At 39.2% G+C, this 20,633-nt stretch overlaps 1 protein-coding gene across 1 annotated transcript in view; it reads right to left on the bottom strand.

Moving 5' to 3' along the window:
• The window catches only part of MCTP2 (multiple C2 and transmembrane domain containing 2), a 2,216,888-nt gene that overhangs the window by 1,455,026 nt on the left and 741,229 nt on the right, over nt 1-20,633 (bottom strand). Inside the window, exon 4 of the mRNA XM_044081878.1 lies at nt 17,336-17,478. Within this exon, the coding sequence (XP_043937813.1) occupies nt 17,336-17,478 (143 nt within the window). The remainder of the gene's footprint in view (nt 1-17,335; nt 17,479-20,633) is intronic.

The raw sequence follows: 20,633 nt of genomic DNA, 5'->3' as shown, positions 1-20,633 counted from the left end.
TGCATGCCTTTGGTAAAATTGTACAAAGCCACTCCAATAGCTTTAGCCCTGGGCTATACCACCAATTGGATAATAAATATTGCACAGCAATAATTTTACACCCTTTTAAGGGCCTTTGAGTAGCTGATAAATATTAGTGGGTGGTGGCATCTGGTACTACTGTACAGTCTGGGAAAAAGGGGCACAGCTGAAGAACCTGTGCCAGCCTTCCCCAGGAGTGGTTGTATAAACTCTTCTCAAAGTGTGTGTGTTTGTGTGTGTGTGTGTGTGTGTGTGTGTGTGTGTGTGTGTGTCAGCTACTTGGGCAGGGACATGAAGCGCTGGTTGGACAGAGAGGGTGCAGGAGGTTTTAGCATGCCCACTAGGCTGAGAGCTGGACCCTATAGCTGTACCAGTGGGGAGTCTTATTGGGGACCTGGAGAGCAAAGGAGCGACCAGCCTCAGACTGACTGTGATATCTGTGTGCTCTTAAGGGAATTGCACTTTATTGTGTGTATTTGTTATCCTTTCCTCCTATATGAGATGCCCCTCACTGGTGTTAGTGGTGAGGATTGAGGTTCCTTGATTGCTGGGCCAGGGCATGGGCGTCACAGTACTTTGCAGACTTTGTATGTAAAAATGCAAAAGAATTCAGTGTAAATAAAATTTATGTCTAATTGATATGTGTAAAAAAACATGGATTAAAATGCATGAGTAGCAAACAGTCTGTGTAAATACATACTGTACAGGACATATTGTAAAAAAAACAAGTTCAAAAGTAATTTGTCAAGTTGTAATTTTATCACTGTTTTTTGGACCACCATTTTATCCGTACCAGTATTGGTTACGCCAGTTAAAAAAATTATATTAAAATATTGTACTCATACAGCTAATGGATTAATATGTAAATAGCATTCTTCAGTGTATAAACCATGTTTTCTTTTAAATCCTCAAGTATTAAACTTTAAGATGTTCACTTCGCTGTCAACTAAAGTGTATGGGCAGTTCAAAAATATGACCACAATGTTATGGTTAAAATGACATTAACATTGTATATTTTTTCTACAAGCTCAATTTAATGAATCATTTTATTTAACTAAAGCTCTTGTATTATTAAATGTGAATGAAGGTCCTCATTTGAATACGTCAAACATGTATCAAGTATGGACTATACTTGCAATTTCAAGTAAGTGTATAACAAGAAGATGGAATACAAACACAATACCAACTTTGGAAGACTTCTACAGCCTACAAAGATGACAGCATTATTGGAAATCAAAATTAAAGAACTAAGAATGTATCCAAAGCCATTTATCAACAACCATTGGGGAAAAGTTGTTGATTGACACTATACAATAATTGATCAGACACTCTGATAATGGATTGGGCATACTTATAAAGTAACTGTATACATTAAGATATGTTATAGTGTCAGGCTAATGTAAATAGTGTACATAGCCTTTGCCTCTTGTAGATATTAGTTTATCTAAACTCTTGGTATAAGGTGATTAATAAAAGTAAACAGTTAATTCAACAAATGCAAAAAGATAATAAAACAATTCTAAGTCATAAATTAAGTTCTGTAAAACCTATAGCAGACACAGCTCATATAACTGGTGGAATATTTTCACCAAATGGTCTGCAAAAAAGTTGTTAGATACATTCAGTTTTGGTAGTAATACTTGCTATCATTGAATTAACTGTGTAAAACTGCATTTTGACTTGTTGTATCAAAAAAGACTAAAGGTTTTGTTTCCTATGATCTGACCAAAAGATACAAATCAATATAAACTGTTTTAAAATAAAGAGAGGGAATTGTTTGAGTGTGTTAAACAGTGAATAAAAAATTAAAATTAATTCTGCTATAAATATGCTGAAAGGTAAAGCATAAAATAAAAAGTCTGTTGAATGTAGGTATAGAGCTTAGCAATGTAAAATTGGTATCCTTACTGTGTGACATAGCTCTGTTTAAAATAAGTGAAAAACAAAAAACATCTATTAATGAACACAAGATATTTCCTAAAAGACATGTTTGTCAGTCACAATATTAAAAAAAAGCTTAACGTACTTTCTCATAGATAAATGGGCATGGCTTTTTATAGAATCAGCAGAAAACAATTCTAAAAGGCAAATATTGTGTGCATTCTCACATTAGCAGAAGTGCTTACAAGTAAACATTAAACGGTTTCACAAAAGAACAACAGGAAAGTCTGAAAACAGACATAACGTGTTTTCCCACAAAAGCTCTGTACAAAAGAAGAAAGCAGGATCTAAAGTGTGTGACTAAAAGAATATATAAAAACTGTAAATCAAACTGTGTTAGAGGTATTGGTAGGAACACACTTGTTTCAAGGTATTGTATAGGAGAAACAGGTATAATTTTCCATAGTAATCATGAAGTAAACCTTTGCACATCTATGCTACAAACTGACAAAAGAGTACATGCCTTTTGTTACAAAAATAAGTTATTTATTAGTAACTGTGCTTACAGTAAGACAGTATTGTGCTGCAAAGTATATTTCTTTATCAGTGTGCAATTTGCAAGGCACTGTGCTTTAAACAACTACAAATGCAGTCATGCAAAACTCTGTTATAACCAGACACTGATTCAGCAGTAAACAGCCAACAAGACTTTGTGTCTTAAGAAGACTTTGGTTCCAGTTCCAGTACAACACAGCAGCACCTTCATAAATTAATTTTTCAGTTACAATGAATCTACATTTATACCTACAGTAATATCTCAGTAGCTTCCCGGATCTATATATAGTATTGTTCATAGGTAGGTACTAGATATTGGCCCTAGGGCCTATATAAGCCTAGCCAAAAGGTACCCTGGCTTTCGCCACCCAAGAAAATTATTTTCCTGTGCCACTGTTGAGCAGAGCCACAGAAGTGATTCCCGGGGTGAATTTCCTATCTCCCATCCAATCATCAAAATTTTTCTTGAAGAGTGCTAATGAGGAGCTTTGTTTGATATAGATAGGTAGTTTGTTCTAGAGTATGGGAAGTCTCTGGGACATGAATCTATCCCTCCAGCATGTTCTGTTTATTGTGGTGACAAGGCTTAGGTTCCTAGAGTGTGTACCTCATAGGGATTGGGATTTCTTTAAGTGGAGCATGTCTAAAAGCTCTGGGTTTGACATAGCTTTGTGTGTTAGGCAGAGATCGCCTCTGAGTAGGCGATATGGGATGAAGTAAAGCTGAAGTTTTTTGAGACGGTCTGCATAGGGCATCTGTTTGAGGCCGGTAATCCTCTTTGTGAGGTATTTCTGTGGCCTTTCCAGTTGTTGTAGATGTCTTGTGAGGTACATACCAAAAGGGGCATTGTACTCTATAATGCGTCTAATGAGTGACGAGTAGAGGGGAACAATGACCTCTTTTTTCCTGGATGAGAAACCTTTTGTGATGAGGTGTGCCACGTAGAAGGATTTCCTGACTACTGTGGCGATGTGATTATCAAAGGAGAGACTACTGTCCACCTGTGTCCCAAGGTCTCATCACACTTTTGGTGTTAAGTAGACTACCACCTATGTGGTAGTTCATAGGTACAGAGTTTTTACCAAAAGGGGTGACAATGCACTTTTTGGCATTGAGCTTGAGGCCATGGCTTTGACACCAGGCATCTGTCTCAGTGAGGCCCTTTTGTAGGATGTCCACATCTTTTGGGGTTTTGATTATGGCTCCTAGTTTGCAGTCATCTGCGAACTTCATTAGCCAAAGACCTTCTGTGTTAGCCTGTACTTCAGAGAGGTAGATACCAAACAGGAGACGACCCAGGACTGAACCCTGTGGTACTCCACTTGTCAATGGTCTGAAGTTGGATTTGGAGTCTGCTACTTTCACAGTGTGGGTTCTGTCAGTGAGCCAGTTGGCAACCCATCTTGTGACATAGGATTTATACATAGTTTAGTGAGTTTATCTATAATTCCAGAGTGGGGGATGATGTCGATAGCCTTGGCGAGATCTAGATAGGCTGTGTGAACCACCTTACCCTCATCTACGGCTTTAGTGACTGCTTCAAAAAAGTCTATCAGGTTTAGGAGACATGATCTGCCTTTTACAAACCCAAACTGGGTGGGGTCATGAGTTTGGAGATTACCAATGTCACTGTTTATAAATTCCATGATGATATGTTCCATAGCCTTGCAGACCAGGCTCGTTAGGCTAATGGGGCGGTAGTTTCCGGGGTCTGTGGTAACTCCCCCTTTGTGGAGTGGGATAACCGTCACTGTGTGCCATTCAGTGGGCACATAGCCTGAGGTGAGGCTATGATTGAACATGGTACTTAAGTGGGGTGCCAGTTCGTTCTGTAGTTCATGTAGAACACAGCCTGGGATGTTGTCAGGTCCCGTGGATGCTGTGTTCTTGGCTTTGGATAGTGTGTTTTTTACCTGTGCAGCCATGATTACAGGAACTTTGCATTCTTCTGGTATAGAGATGGGTCTTTTAGGAGATGACAGGGGGTTAAAGTTAGCACTGAACCTATCTGCCAGGATGTTGGCAATATCAGTTGGTTCTGTATATTTACTGCCATTGTGCTGCAACTCAGAGCAGATCTGAGTGTTGCCATTGAGATTCTTGACATAGCTATAGAATGCTTTGTGTTTGTCTTTAAAGTCAGTGGCGATTTTATTTTCATAACTAGCTTTGGAGGATTTTATGAGGGATCTCAGCTTCTTACTGAGGCTGACCAGGGAGTTTCTCAAATCATGGGATTTTACTCTTTTTTGCAACAGTTTCTTTCTTCTGTTGTAGAGTTTGTTTATGGCTGGGGACCACCAGATTGGCTTCCTTTTTTCAGAGGATAGCATCTTGGTTCTGTTAGGGATTGCACGATCCATGCACTCATGTAAGTGCTTATAAAGTGCATTTGTGTAGGATTCAGCAGTCATACCTCTATTGTCCGTCAGCATGGGAGTCGTGAAGTTTGCCACTTCTGTCTTAAGAAGCGTGAAGTTGGCTTTGGAGAAATTTTTTACTGTGGTTTCCCTAATGGGGGGTGGTGGTGGGAATTAGATGTATAGGGTGATTAGCTTGTGGTCGTATCTGACCAATGAGGAATTGACCTCTGGTGTGAAGCACTGGTTGCCCATGTTGGTAATAGCCAGGTCTAGGATATTGCTACCCCTGGTGGGGGTGTGGATAAGTTGATCCAAGGCATTGGAATTTATGAATTCCAGAAAATGTTGAGCACAAGAGTTGGTACACAAGTAGTTTTCCCAGTTATTGGTAGGGTAGTTGAAATTGCCCATTATTAGGGAGTTAGGTTGTACCCTAATATTTTCCAGTGTATCAAGAAATGAGGAGTGGGAATCCTGGGGCATGGTGGGGGATCTGTAGCAAGCTACAATTTGGATTGCGGTCTTGCCCAGAGTTAGTTGCACTTGGATAATCTTGGATGCATTATGCTGAGCAACTAGCCTGGAGGTGTGGATATCCTTAATGAATATGGACACGCCTCCGCCTTTAGTGTTTCGGTCCAGGTTAGGTGGCCGAAAGGTGTGGTATGAATTATAGCCTGGTAATGCAGGGGTACTCTCTGGAGCCTTGAACCAGGTCTCTGTCACTGCACAGATGTTGGTGTTCTCCATTTTAAGGAGTGCCTCGAGTGCGTGCATTTTGAGGTTTAGACTTCTACCATTGAGTAGCAATACCCTCAGATTCTTCTTGCCTGTACCTGTTACAGTGGTGACTTTGTCATTTGAACCTTGCCTAAAAAAGGCACTATACTGGTGGCTAGAGCCTTAGCCAGTATCCGGAATCCCAGGGGCGACAAGTGCAGGCAATCTCTGGCAAAGCATCGTGGTTTGTCGATCATGTCATCCCAGGCAGATACTGGATCGCCTTAGAATGACACCAGAAGCTTAGCCAATTGTTGAAGTCAATCATTTTTTCCTTGTACTGTGGTATCATTCTGGGTGATGGCAGGATGCTACTCAGGGCTAGGGTCATACCCGCCTGGGCTACAAGATCAGACAGCTCCTCCATGTCCCTTTTCATGTAGTCCAGGGAGGTACGTCTCAGGTCATTCACACCAACATGGACAATGACAGAGCCATATTTGTACTTGTGGAGTGACCTGAGTGCATGCGTTATGTGGCAGATCCTGGCACCCGACAGGCAGCTGACAGTAACTTTCTCCTTGTTTAGCCTGGTGAGTGGAACATCAGTGTGCCTGACTATAGAGTCACCTATGACTAGAGTGTTGGGTACGTTGTTATGCCTTATGGGCCGTGGTTGAGTGGCACACTGAGTTTGTGGGCTATGTGTCATTTGGGTTGTGTTGGGGGGTGGAGGTTGCTTGTGTTTTTGCTTTGGAGGTCCCTGCTGCTTGGGCAGGTTTTGACTGACAGCCTCCGCGAATGTAGGTGTGTGTTTTGTGTTTCTATGTGTGTGTTTTGGTGGTGTAGGTTTTGAGGGACTATGTGCTAAGTGTGGTGTGGTGCAAGTGCTTACCTTCTCCTCTTGACTGTCTAGTTCAGTCTTAGGTGAAGAGAGCTTTGCTTCCAGTTTGGCTATATAAGTGCATCTCTCACAGGTTGTAGTATTGGGTGGTAGGAGGAGAGGGTTGTCTGTGTACATGAGGCAATTACTGCATTGCCCCAAGATGCCCAGATTCATCAGGTAGACAGGAGAAAACACTGGGAGCTGACACTTAGACATGCCTGGATAGGTGCTTATTTGTTAAGTACTAGAAACTGTTTTACTCTAGACAGTGAGGAAAGTTGAGTGCTGTAGTAATTTGTAGCTTATTTAGTGCTTACAATAAGTTCTGAACAAGTGCTGAGCTCAAAGAAACAGACTTGAGTGCTGAAACAAAAAAAAACTGGCTAGTTCTAAGAAACAAAATTAAGCTAGAAGGCTTCCCTCCAACACAGAAAGGCTTGGGGGCTTAGAAGCCCACAAATAGTCCTGGACACAGCAAATCTGTATCCAGACTAGACTACCCACAGGAAAGGCAGGAAACAAGCTTAGAAATTTTTAAGTGGAAAGAGAGAAAGGAGGTAGAATGAGGTAATGACACTAGACTAGGAGGAGGGTCCCAGATCAAATTTACAGTAGGGGCGGGCAACTGCAAGCCACCAACTATAAGAACAGCATACCAATAGGGAGGGAGGGTGAGAAACAAACTGCATAAATGTTTCTCACAGTAGAAAATCAGCAGTGAGCCTTTAAATGAAAGTTTTAAACAGCTAAAGGACCCTCTAGAGAAAGCTTTTAACTGCAAACAAGTTATCAGAATCAAACAACCCAACAGATGCTTAATAAAAGTGGACAATTTCCAGTTAATAAATCACACACAGTGAAACTAGCTAGAAAAATATACAGTACACAAACTGCTATAAATAACTCGAAAAATAAGCTAAAAAAACACTTATGATTGATACTAATGAATTGACTTTAATGTTAAATTACTCTTGTTTATTCCCAGATTCATTTTTAAATCTTGATTTGTAAATTTACTGAATTCGATGTTGCTTCCTAGCTGAGGTAATTCTCTGTATTTTTTTTCTGATGTTAGCAATTTTTCACACATATTTCCTTATTATTTATTCTAAATATATACAATACTTAAGTTTATATCTTTTTTACTGTAGGTTATGTTTCTGCTTATATGAACGCATATACTACTCTACAGTCTGTTGGTTTGTGGTTTGAAATGTAGCATTCCTACAGTTTCAAAAATCCTCCTCTTTTATGTCATGTTATTGCCTCTTGGCCCAGGTCATGGTTGAAAATGCTCCATCTGGTAGGATCAGTTCCCTTACCATCTTAACAAAGGAATAGCTAAATACATTCTTGAAACAAAGGCAGCTTTGTCTGATGAGAAGTTCAAGAAGATCAATAGCTAAGCAAGACCAGCCAAGCAAAAAGTGCAGTTGTGTACACTTAACATAAATGTAGATGTTTGAGTATCTTCAATGTTGCAGTAATAACTACTTGGGATTTCCTGCTGTGCAAGTCCTTGGCTGACCTGAATACCGGGGACTTTAATCCTCTCCACATGCTCTGGCAGATGCCCTCCCCTTCAATGTCAAGGTATAAGGGTCACTGGTTGGAGTCATATTTTCAAGTCTTTCTTGCCCCTCAGGACTGTAAGCCACTCTGAATCCTAGGCAGAAGCACTAAATGACCCCATTATCCCCAGTAGGGAATAGCTAGGGTGACCTTAAGGGAATGATCATGTAAAGGGAAGGAGACTTGTCAATGGAAGAAGGGGAAGGGGTACAGACCCCAATTCATAGCTGAGATAGATGGGAAAGACTACTGTAACAGTGAAGATATGAACATCTACATTTAAAAGAAGTGTACACAATAGTACTATGCTCAAAGTTTCACTGTTGTAGTAATGACACCTTTGTAGAATTCCCAGAGTTGAACAGATGGGTAGAATGTGGACTGAAGCTAGGAAAATGGGTAGAACAGGGACTGAAGCTAGGAGGAAGAAAGAAGTTCCATGCAGGACTGCAGATGTAAATGGCTCATGAAGAATGCCAGGTTATAGTGTTTAGTAAAAGTGTAGACTGAAAACCATGCGGCTGCTTCTAGAATTTCTCTGGTGGGCACTCTCTTGTGAAAGCAGCAATGGTGGCAGTAGCTCTGTTTGAGTGAGTGCTAATGTGCAATGGCACTTGCTCATTGTAATGTCTGTAACAGGAAGTAATACAGTTGGAGAACCATTTAGAAATGGTCTGCTTGTTAACAGGCTTACCTGTTTTATTAGGTGTAAAAGCTACAAAAAGCTGGTCTCACTTTCTAAATTTTTAGATCTGTACAGTAAATATCTGAGTTACATGTGAATGCCTAGGAAGTGTAAAATTCTCTCTCCTGCATTCTGAGAGTTTGGAAAGAATACTGGAAGATGAATTGTCATATTTAAGAGGACTTCGGTAATACAATGAGCGTAAAGGTGGGATTAGCCCTCAGAGGAAACTGTCAGAATGAAATCTAAGGAAGGACTCTTTACATATTAAAGCCTGCAGTTCTGGGATTTTATGAGCTAATGTGATAGCCACTAAGAATGCAGTTTTCCAAGTTAAGAATTAGATATCTGCTGAAGCTATTGGTTTAAAGTAGAGTAGAGTGAGCCTCTCCAGAACAAAACTGAGGTCCCAGGAGAGAAAAGGAGCTCTCTTTGGTGGTCTAAAGAGGATGATGCCTTTAATGAGCCATTTCATGACAGAAAACAGAGGAGGTTGCATAAGCAGGCAGAAATAGCAGAGGTATGGACTCTGGGAGGTGAAAAGGAGAATCCTTTAGAGAAAAGTTTCACTAGGTAGGCCAAAATCCAAGGCAGATTTGCCAGTAAAGGTTAACAGCCCTTGCTCTAGCACCAAAGAGTAAATCACTTCCATTTTGAAACGTAATATTTCCTAGTGCTGGACTGTCATAAAAATCAGAAGACTTCTATAAACAATAGTCCCTCCTTCTTTTTCCAAGAGATCCAAGGGTCCTACCAGGGCTGCGCTGTCTGGATCTCATTAAATCCATGAGATCCTCAGCCAGCCTGTCAAGGTCCAGCTGCTAAGTCTGGTGTGACTGGGATCCAGAAGGTCCAAGCTGACACCAGCTGGAAACAGCCTTCTTTTGTCTGGCCTTTGGTCAGGACTTGGGGGTGGCATCAGATGTCATCAGCCCAGGCTGGAGATGGGTTGCCATGACCCAAGGTCAGTCAGCTGAAGGTTCCTCTGAAGCTCTGAGGACATTGCTCACCCCTAAGGTAGAGCAGAACAGGAGCTAGAAGCCAGGATCTGCAGAGCAATATTAGACTCATATGATGCCCCGAGTCCTTCGGCCCCATGTGAAAGTCGAGGGGACTGATAGCACAGCAGACTCCAATGGGTCTTGCTAAAGGCCATGGCCACACATACTGCATCCTTAGAGGGGACTGCAAAAGCGTCTTCTTTTTCTGTGATGATCAGAAGATTGAGTGGATTAGCAAATGATGACATGATTCAGCCTGACCATAGTGTAAAAAAATCCACTGATACTCCCTTTCCTTGTCTAAATTTTTTTTTTTAAGAACTCAGTCCTCTGCTTTATCTTTCTTGAATTAAAATGAGCATAATGGAGACAGCTGGGCACATCATGCTCTGGGCCCAGGCAAAAAAGATAAGTGTGTGGAAGCTCCAATGAGGAATTTGTTTCTCACCCTCTAAATAAACATTCATCTTATTAATTGACATTAAACAGAGTTTAGACTAAGAAAAAGACAAACTTGTTCCCTAAAAGGGTACGTAATCTTTGCTGTTCAAAGTTCTGGCTTTGGGCTGACTGACAACACTGCAAAAGACAGTAAGCCTCTAATGGCAAGAAAGAATTAAAAATAGGGGGCCAGCTAACAATCCCTATACACTGACATCCTAACAATGGAGAGGAGAGTGCCCTCCAGAGTAAGAGGAGGGTATTAAAGACTCTGGTATTTGGGCTGGCCAGGGCTTCCACAGCAGGAAATACCAAGGAGCTATTACTGCAACCATGAAACACAATGAATATCATGATCTACTATTTCATACTAAATGGTCACACTGTCTCTAAGCTACAGAAAGTGAGTGCAGTTTTTGCCCTACACTTTTGCATCTCATTTCAGTACTAGCTACCAACCTCTCTCAGATGTACCTTAACAAACAGCAAAGGGTGCTTTTGGTTTCTCCATGTCTTTCAACTTTTCAGAAGACTCATTATACTAAATTAACTAGCTGTTACCTGAAGTAGCTAGCCATCACTGTACTAGACCTAATGGTGTATACCCTAAACTTCTAAGAGTATTTTAATTCACTACATTTTTAACTTGTCACTCTCTCCTTTCACAGTTTCTGAACTTTTAAAAATAGGCAACATCAATCCACTCCAAAGCAGTGTTCCAGCACTACTTATTCCTTGCCTACCTGATTTCTATGGGCCAAATTCTCTCATAACTTAATTGGCTAAACTGCTGAAAGTGGTGGCAGCCATGCAGCCAAAGATGCATACTGAAACATACTACCTTCTCTGAAGTAAACAACATAGTTCAGTACAAGGCACAGCACACACCCTGCACTTACCACAACTCTGCACCTAGCCAGTGAAGCTGGTTATATAAAATGCCATATAATCATTTAATTAAAGAGCTCTCAGTTTACAGACCGAGCACATTCATTCTGACATGGTTTATGGATTACCTATTTTATATAACAAACACTTATGTTCGCAATATGCTGCATGAGACTTCTATTCTTAGCCCCAAAATATATGAATCCTATACTCCCCCACTTATCTGTAATTAATTATTTACTGAAATCATAGCCATAAGCTGGCTCACCTAACAAGCTGTGTTGGTCCCAGATACAGCACCCCATCCCTAACAATAAATAAATAAATAAATAAATGAATGAATGAATGAATGAATGAATGAATGAATAAAAAATAAAAAAGGGACTTCAGCTTTTATATTTGTACCAATTAGCTTCCTACAGCCAGATCCACAGTGCAAAAGCAAAAAAGATGTCCACTTAAAAAAAATAAATAAATAAGCCAATAGCATCTTGTTACAGCATCTCACACAGAGCTCTGTAGTGCCTTTCTTACAGAAAATAAAGACTACAAGAACTGCACTTCTTTATTGCACTCCCCAATACTTTGTACCTGGATATCTGAACCCTTTGCCCTACTATGATTTAAGGAGTCCTCGTTTATCATCAGTCCTGATGACAGTGGTCTACAGAATGTTTAGGCCTACAAGTTTCTGGGCTTCTATCTGGACCCAGCACTAACCGTCTCCTTGGTTGAGAACAAACAAGGAACTCTTTATCATGCTCCACACATTACACTATCAGCAGTTTGCAAACTAAATAGACTAACTTTACTAACAGGAAAGGGGTGCTGATCTCAGTACTTCAATATGTTCCCTTTTAGTAGTACAACCTCTCTCTGTAAACAACAGAAGGCAATAAACGTCACTCATTTACAGATTTATAACAGGGCAAGTAAAATATCACTGTCTCACAATCTAAAGCTACAAAGACTACCAACTAACAAACTTACCCTTCTCATATGTACCATATTCAGTAAGTTAATTAAAAGGGGTTCCCCTGCGGTACCCTTCAGCAGCTTATTACAGTGAAGCAATCCCTAATCATCATCATCATCTCTTTTTCCTCATTTTTTACATGGGGCCAGATTGCTGTGACAACTGTAACCATCTCTCTCAATTTAATGCCACTCTCCTACCTTCTTTGAAAGTAATACTCGACTGGTTGCAGGTCTTCTCTCACATACTCCATTCATCTCTTTGCTGGACATCCTCATTTCCTCTTTCCTTCTTCCTGTCTCTCCCAAATCTTCTTCAGTAAATAATCATCTTCGTTCTTGCACATATGCCTGAACCACATTCATTTGTTCTCTTCAACCTTCACTGGCTGCGGCTTTGATGTCCTCATTTCTTTGGCCGTCCAGCAATATGCATCCTATCAGCCATCTCAGGCACTTCATCATCATCACCTCCAGCTTCTTCATCTGCTCTGAATTCCCTGCCCTTTTTTCTGTACCATGCAGTAGTACTGGTCACACCACTGTTTTGTACACCTTACTTTTTAGCTTCTTTGGCATTCTTCTATCACATACTATTGCTGACACACTGTGCCAGCTGGCTGCAGCCCCTCTGATTCTAACTTTGACCTCCTCTTTCACACTTCCCTTCACCTCAACACCCCTACCAGGATAATTGAAGCTGCTTACTTTTTCCTTTATTTTTTCTTCAATTTCATTTTCACCTTCTTTTGATTCCCTCATTTGCTGACATGACAGCTGTCTTGTCTTTACACAGTTTTATTCCATGCACCTTCAGTTTTGCCTCCGATCCCCCTATCATCTGCCGAGGTTCCTCTTTAAAGTCTGCTTGTAATACTACATCAACTACATAAAACAGCTTTGTTCGTCTTTTCCTTCCAGTTTGTTTGCTGATGTAGTCCATCACCAGCATGAAAAGCAGTGGGCTTAGGGATGAACTCTGGTGCACTCCCACTCACACTGTGAAACCCTCTGTGAGTGTGAAAAGAGTTCGCACTTTTGTCATTAGGTCCTTGAACATTAAGCTACCAGTGTTTCCGGGACTTTGAACCATTGCAGGACTGTCCAAACAGTTTTCTTGGGACCTTGTTATATGCTTTCTCCAAGGCTAGGAATACCCAGTTGGATTCTAGGAATTCTCAGTAGGATTCTTTCATCATCTCTAGCTTTTTCTCCATTATCTGTCTAATGGCAAACAATGGGTTCGGTTGTGTTGCATCCTGATCTGAATACAAACTGCTCGTCTTCCATCTTACTTCCTACTACTCAGTGTATTCATTAATTAATCACTGTCTTCATCATTTTTGTTAAGTGTGACAGCAGTTTGATATATGTAAACTGCCTACAGTTGTGAATGCCCCCTTTGTTTTCTCTCTCCATACTGCTATGAGTACCTGCTAAATCTATTTCTTCACTAACTCACCCAAAATCTCAAACATACCTACCATGACCTCATCTGGGCCTGCTGCTTTCCCTGACCTCATCTTTCTTAGTGCTGTTCTTACTTCTTCTAGGGCGGGCTATTCCTCTTATCACAGGCTGCTGTCTGGGGAACTTCAGCTTCTGTTTTTTTTTTTCAGAAGCTACTGGAAGTAACTCTTCTATATGCCTTTGATGTCCTAGGGATTGGTGAATAGCTTGTTGCTAACATATCTTATGATGGTAGAGTGTCTATGCTCTCATTTAGCCTGTTTGTTAGTCAATCTGCATTCCTTCTAAGACTGGTATGTCTTTTCTGTCTTCTACTTCTTCCTGCAGTCTTTTTTTTTTTTTGAAGATTTCCTGGACTTCTGAACTACACCGCTAGCTTTCATTATGTACCTTATTTCCATACTTTACCTGGCTGCATATCTGATCTACAGTCTTCACTTATGTTGTTCTGAAATGCTGACATTCTTCTTTTAATCCACCTACTTCTTTTTCTACCTGAGGTTTTAGAACCCCAAGTATTTCCTTTAACTCCTGCACTTTCACTCCAGTCAACTTCCAGATTTTTAGCCTAGTCTTTGTTGGCCTTAGAGCCATCTCCAACCACTGACTGCAGTTGACTCTGACCACCAGTGGTGTATGCTGTGGGATGATTATTTCATTTGGGATGACTTTGCAATCTCCAATTCTATCCCAATGCCCTTTCTTTACTAGGAGAAAGGCTACCTGAATTGCATGTTGCCCATGTGATCTTGCGAGCATCTTCCTAACTGATGGGCTGGCCAATATCAAGCCAGTTGATAGACACAAGACCACAGATATCTTCTAATTCTCTAGCTGTCCCTCATTCAACTCCTCACTACTCCCTCCCTTTGCAAATGCCTTCTGTCTTCAGGCCTGCACTTTGAAACTCCCTCCCAAATGACATCAGGCAGTATTCTACTGTTGTTGCCTTCATTTCTCAGATAAAATGCTTCCTTCAATAAAAAGCAAAATGCTGCTGCCTCGGTGTTGTTAAATTTAAAGAGCATACATTGCCCAGCATGTTTGTGCAATTCCTTGCTAAAAAGAGCTCTCAATGATGTCCTTGACAACTTCTATACTTACAATACTATTTGTATACGTTTTTGCAAAAAGCACCTATACCATTAGTGTGTACTTTTCTTTATGTATAGTGCTACTGTGTACTTGATTTCTTTATAAACTGTAAGAAGACTGTGACTAAAACTGAATTTGTTTTCAGCTCACCTACCTTTATACAAAATAAAATGTCATTAATGGCAGGTGCTTTATCATTCTGCCATCCTTATCTGTGCTTTACATATATAATCTGCATAATCTATCCTGCCCTGACACATCTCTCTTCCAGCATGTTCCATGGTACTTTATTCCCTATACTACCACAATGAATGCTATTCAGTACTAATTTGGTCTGGCATATAGAGCAGAGGATTAAGGCTCCGAGTTGTGACTGAATGGCTTCCTGTAGCCATGGGTAAGGGGTATGATTCCTTCTACCTCCATTTGCTTATTGTGTGACTCTGAGCAAGTCACTTAACCAGACAATGCTCCAGGGCTGTCATGTGATTCTAATATCCTGCTTCTTGTGCTCACTGCTGCTCAGCTTCAAATTTGTGAAAGTTGTTCTCTTCGCCCCCCACACACATTTCTGGAAAATAAAACAACAAAGTCTACAGCAAAAGGATAGCAGCTGACTTACTGTATGTCTGCCGAATGTGGATCTGCACTTCTAATGCATTTGAAGGTGCAGTCTAGGGGTTCATAGGTTGGTACTAGGCTATTGGCCCTAGGGCCTATACAAGCCTAGCCATAACAATTCCCTGGCTATTTCTTCCCACATTATTTACTTTCCTGGACCCCTGTCTAGCAGGGCGACTGACGTGATCCCCGTACTTAACCTAAAGGCAGCCTTTAATCACACTGCTGACAGAAATCTGACTTCATTAAAAAGATATTGTGCAACATAGGCACAGACATTTATAGAAAAGTCAGAGCATGGCAAACATGAAACCAAAATGCACTAAAACAATGAGCAGAACATTTTACAAAAAACAAATCAGACTTCAACTTTCAACATATATACAAACTGTCTGTCTTCCACTATAATGCACGTACAAAAATGAATTATTTTTAATGTCACAGCTTTATTGGAAATTGCATGAAATTATAATTGTTTTTTATAATTATATAATTAAATAATTATAAATGGTTGTTTCCGCAAGGAAATGATTTAAATTATTTTCAGACAATGGTAGATTTTCATGTGTGACGGGAGTATAGCAATGATTCTTCCTGACAAGTCCAGACTTTCTTATAAAAAGGGCCAGGGACCTATTATACACATTAACCGTTAATAACTGCTGTAAATATTGTAGCAAATATTTTATCATCTCCTAAGTTTGTACAAAGAATGACACCTAAATGGTAACAAGTACATGGACAGGAAGGGTTATGCATGTAATGAAATGCAGGTGTTTCATTACATCTTATGTCCGTGTCAGATGTACTACACAGGTCAGACCATGAAGATATAAAGACAAAACAATCACACACAAAGGCAAATAAGTGTCTTAAAGGGTAATAACATGTTTTTTACAGTGCTGTGGATGCTCAGCAGTTGAAATTTATTGACAACACTGTAGCCTGAACATATAACAGGAAAATACAAAATCTGCTGACATCAATAGGCATGAAACTAGAATTACTCTGAAGCAGAAAACCAAAACGTCTTGCATGTTTTAATCAGCAAATTCACCTAAAGCACTTGGTTTAATAAATTGTTTATGTAATGTGGTAATGGACATTTTTAGATTTTTTTTTTTATTTTTTTTTTCTAAAACAAATTACACTGACTTAAAATAATACAGATCTTTCTTAGATCTAACAGTCCATGTTGGTTTTCATTACATGTGATAAAATAGCTGTACAATTGTTGGAGCAAATAAATGTATTCACAGAAAACAGGGTTCAACAGTCTGCTCCTCTAAGAATTTCTGACAAAATGCTAAGGAAGCTTTATGTTGGTTTTATTTTTGGTCCCAATAAAACTATGACAAAAGAAAAAGTATTCAGGATTTTGTTTGTATGTACCGTACTACATTTTACAAAACAATACCTCATTTTCTAAACTGTGCCTCCTAATTAAATATGCAAGTAAAAAAATTAGCTATGCTAACCTTTATTAGTAGATGGTCAGAGAAAAATGTCTCTGACGTTCAACTCTTGCTACTCAAACGCCTAGAAAGTTCCTGTACCTATAGCAAGGAATGTAAACCTTCTAGTAATGAAGGATGACATATTCATGTTTAGAGGATGGTAATAAGTGCAATGAGATAGCAGTGACACAAATGGGGAGGATAAATATTTGGGCACGATTAAAGCAATCAAATGTACTACTATGCCGATTCATCTACGAACATTATAAAAAAATAAAATCAATAAGTAGTTAAGACAAAGTCAGTTATACAAAAGAAAAACAAAATGTATAGGCAGGTTTACATTTCTAAACTAATGACAACAGCATATGGATGACATCCAAATATGTCTTAATAAACAGCTGCATCTTGAAGCACCTCTTAAATAAAGAATTCAAGCTTCATATAGGAGCAATAGGAGCAAAAAAAATATATATCACTTTCGTGTTAGGCATGCTAAAAAAATCATCAAAATGTACCAATCCACTTTAAATTTTCATAACATTTTCTGTAGGGTGGGCATAGCCTTACCCCAAATTTTGTACCAGCTAAAAATAAATTATAAATGCATAATGCAACTAATTACACGCAATGAAAATAAGTAAACTGGAAGCACAGGTTATGGCTTAAACTATACCTCACAGACTACAAAGCATGATGCTCACCTTGACATGCAGCACTTGGTCCAAATTTCGAATTGGTAATGTAAAGGTTTCATCCCATACTGGATTCAGATTCTTGTAGACAGTTTTACTTTTGTAGAAAGTTTTTCCATCCATTTTAAATTTTACATATGGATCACTAGTGCCTACATGATAAGAAAATATCAAGTACATGTTAAGGATTATAACATTTTACATAGGCTATCAATGAGGTTTAAAAACGTTTCTAAAAAATTCTTATACTACACGGATACTACAAATTTATATTCGGTTATTCTGAGATTTATTTAAAAAATTAATGTGACACAACAAATAGAAAATGACTGCTCATTGAACAGTATCAGTACTTTAAAATGTTTACTGTATGAAGACAATGGCATGAATCGTTATGCTTCGCGAACTGTGCATCAAATCTGCAGAATCAAATAAATGAACTGCTTGTTTCAACAACAGTTAGAACGTGGTGAGGAATTGTTTAAAAATAACAATACAACCACTTCATATACAGTACATTTAGTTTGCATATGAAGAGTGAAGTTGATGCTAGTTACATCAACTTCACATCTTATATGCAAACTAAATGTTCTTCAAACGCAATAGTAACAGATAGCTGTCAATTTGTCATGTTCTCCAAACAGTTCCACATGTCTTAACTCCACAGATGTTTGTTTTGGACCACTAGAAATTCTTTTGTTCAATCTGCCTGTTATATCACTGCATAAACACTCATTGCTATTTTATGCTAAGCATTCTTCCATAGTATTACATATAAAACCAATATCTATCAAATCAGCAAAAAAAGAGACATAATATATCTTTTCTCATTCCCTGTAAGCCATCCAAGTTTCAGTTTACACACTTTAATAGGCTTGTAGATGATCATATTTCAGATAATACTCTTACAGAGGTCTAAAATAATCAGTTAAATGTTTCTCTCCCAAATGGCAAAACCAGACAAAAAATATGGCTGAAGGCAAAACAGCCAAAATAATTTTCTACAGGTGAGGTGCTCTCATATCCCTCAAGAAGAAGGCTACACTTTCAGCGCTGAAGTCACTCCTCCACAGGGAAGTTAACACCTATACCCCTGCAAGGTTTTGCCATCAGCCATAATTATTGGCCACATGTAAACCTTACAGCACTTCAGAGATACAGTATTCAGCATTCACTAAGCTTATGTTCATTATGCTGCTGCTGTCAATCTGTAGTTTAGGTATCAGGGAGAGATCATGTAAAAGGAAACCAGATAGCCTAATGCAAAAATGTTGATAATTTACAATGTGTTAATTTTACTGTTTTAATGTTAACTGACTTTTTCAGAAAATTTCAGTTTTTCAGCATAATACAGCTCCTTGACACTTACAGTAATATGCCTTTATTCTTTTCAACCAATACTGAATCCTTACTCAAAGGAAAACTACTAAAAATCATACCTGCAGAATAAGTACAACAGACAGAAAAACCTTAAATGTAATATATATATATGGCAATTGTTTAATTCATAAACTACTGATCAAAGGACCCATAAACCCACAAAATTCCTAAGCACTTGGACTACAGGACAGGGGGAGGACATCTACCCTCCCACTTTTCACAAATTCATTACTGAGCCATGTCCCCATGCCCTCCATGGCTTGAGATTCTGACAAGTGGCACATGTATTTCTATTTTCAAAGTTATATTCCCAATCTCATTTCCACATCACTGCTACACATCACTACCAATTTGCACAAATTACTGTCTACTGCTCTCTCTCTACTAATAGAACAGTTAATGACAGTGACGACATACTTCAACAGACAGGAAAGAAATGCTGCAAACAAGTCTGGTAGAAAATGATCTATGTGTACATCCCCTTGGTGACCAAACCATACTACATATGGGCAAGGAAACCATGTCCATGTGTTATATGTCACAGATCAGTCAACATAAATGAAGGTTGTGTACTTATTATAACAACAGACCTTCAAAATCTATACCTGCTCACTTCAACTATGGTTACCTTCTATAACTAGTCAATCAGCATCTATAAGACTTTCCCAGACAAACTCCCCCTGCTGTCCTCATAATGCACCATCCCTCCTTATTTCACCAAACTGGGTTTGCTCCTAAATACCCACTTTTCTGTATTTTATGCAGACCTTCAAGCCATTCCTCTAATGGTCTTTACTTTAGATAATTTACCAGAATACGGGGAAGGTGGAAGGATGTGTTTAAGTGGATAAATGAACAGCCCCCAACCTCTCCTCTTTGGTGGCAACAAGACAGGGTTCCCCAAATGATGGTAGATTCAGAAGCTGACCACGCCTTGAGATTACATCCAGTTTACAGTGCTTGCAAAAGGATGCAAAGTAGTCCAAATCACTGCAGCAAAAAATAACTAACTAAATCATTCTTGAAACAGGCTAAGGAGTAGCCACAGCCCTTGGGGAAAGGGTTTACCTGATAAAAATTGCACTATACTTGTCACAGCAAAAACAAGTCTGATTGCCTCATTGGACACTCCTTAGTCTAATCTTTTATGGACAAAGGAAATGAGAGTTAATCATCCTCTTATGCTTTTTAATTCTGTCCAAGTAGAAATGTAGCTGTCAATGAACATCTACAGAGTGTAGCAAAGGACCATAAAGCCACAGAAAACATAAGCACTTGAACTACAGGAATACAGGCACAGGTGGATTAGTGGATTGATTTAGGATTATTTTTGTGGGTATCTTTGGCATAAAAGATGGTTTGCACTGTAAAGGTGCTCACTGAGGTTTCTTATTTCGGGATAAACTGTTGGCTAGGCTAGTAAGGGCCCTAGGGTCATTAGCCTAGTACCCTCTTATGATCCTATGATATACCATACAAATGTAATATTAGGTAAGAAGCCTTTGAAAAAGAACCTAGAGTTCAGAAACTCTCTTGGCAGATACAACAGCTACTGGAAAAAATGTTTTACTCTACCCTGACTGTTAGTTAAATGTGTGTGTGTGGGGGGGGGGGGGGTATGGGAAAAAGTACGGTTCAGTACAGTTACCTACATAGTATACAGGGAGAAAATCAGAAGGGGAACACACCTTCAGCATCTTATCAGACATTTTTTTCCTAAAATTTAACAGTTTTGAGCCTACTTTATTTTCCCAGAAAAAAAATCTGCAACATTTCTAATATACTTGCATGCTGATCAAAACCACAACACCCTCTACAGCACTACAGCAAGTTTTCCTCTGGTATGGTACAGCTCAAGTGTTTGACAGTAAAAAAAAAAAAAAAAAAAAAAAAATATATATATGTGTGTGTGTGTGTGTGTGTGTAT

This window comes from Protopterus annectens, chromosome 8.part1 (assembly GCF_019279795.1).
Source record: "Protopterus annectens isolate FY-2018-M chromosome 8.part1, PAN1.0, whole genome shotgun sequence".
NCBI lineage: Eukaryota > Metazoa > Chordata > Ceratodontiformes > Protopteridae > Protopterus > Protopterus annectens.
The sequence above is the reverse complement of the archived record's forward strand: the minus strand, read 5'-3'. Positions and strand labels throughout refer to the sequence as shown.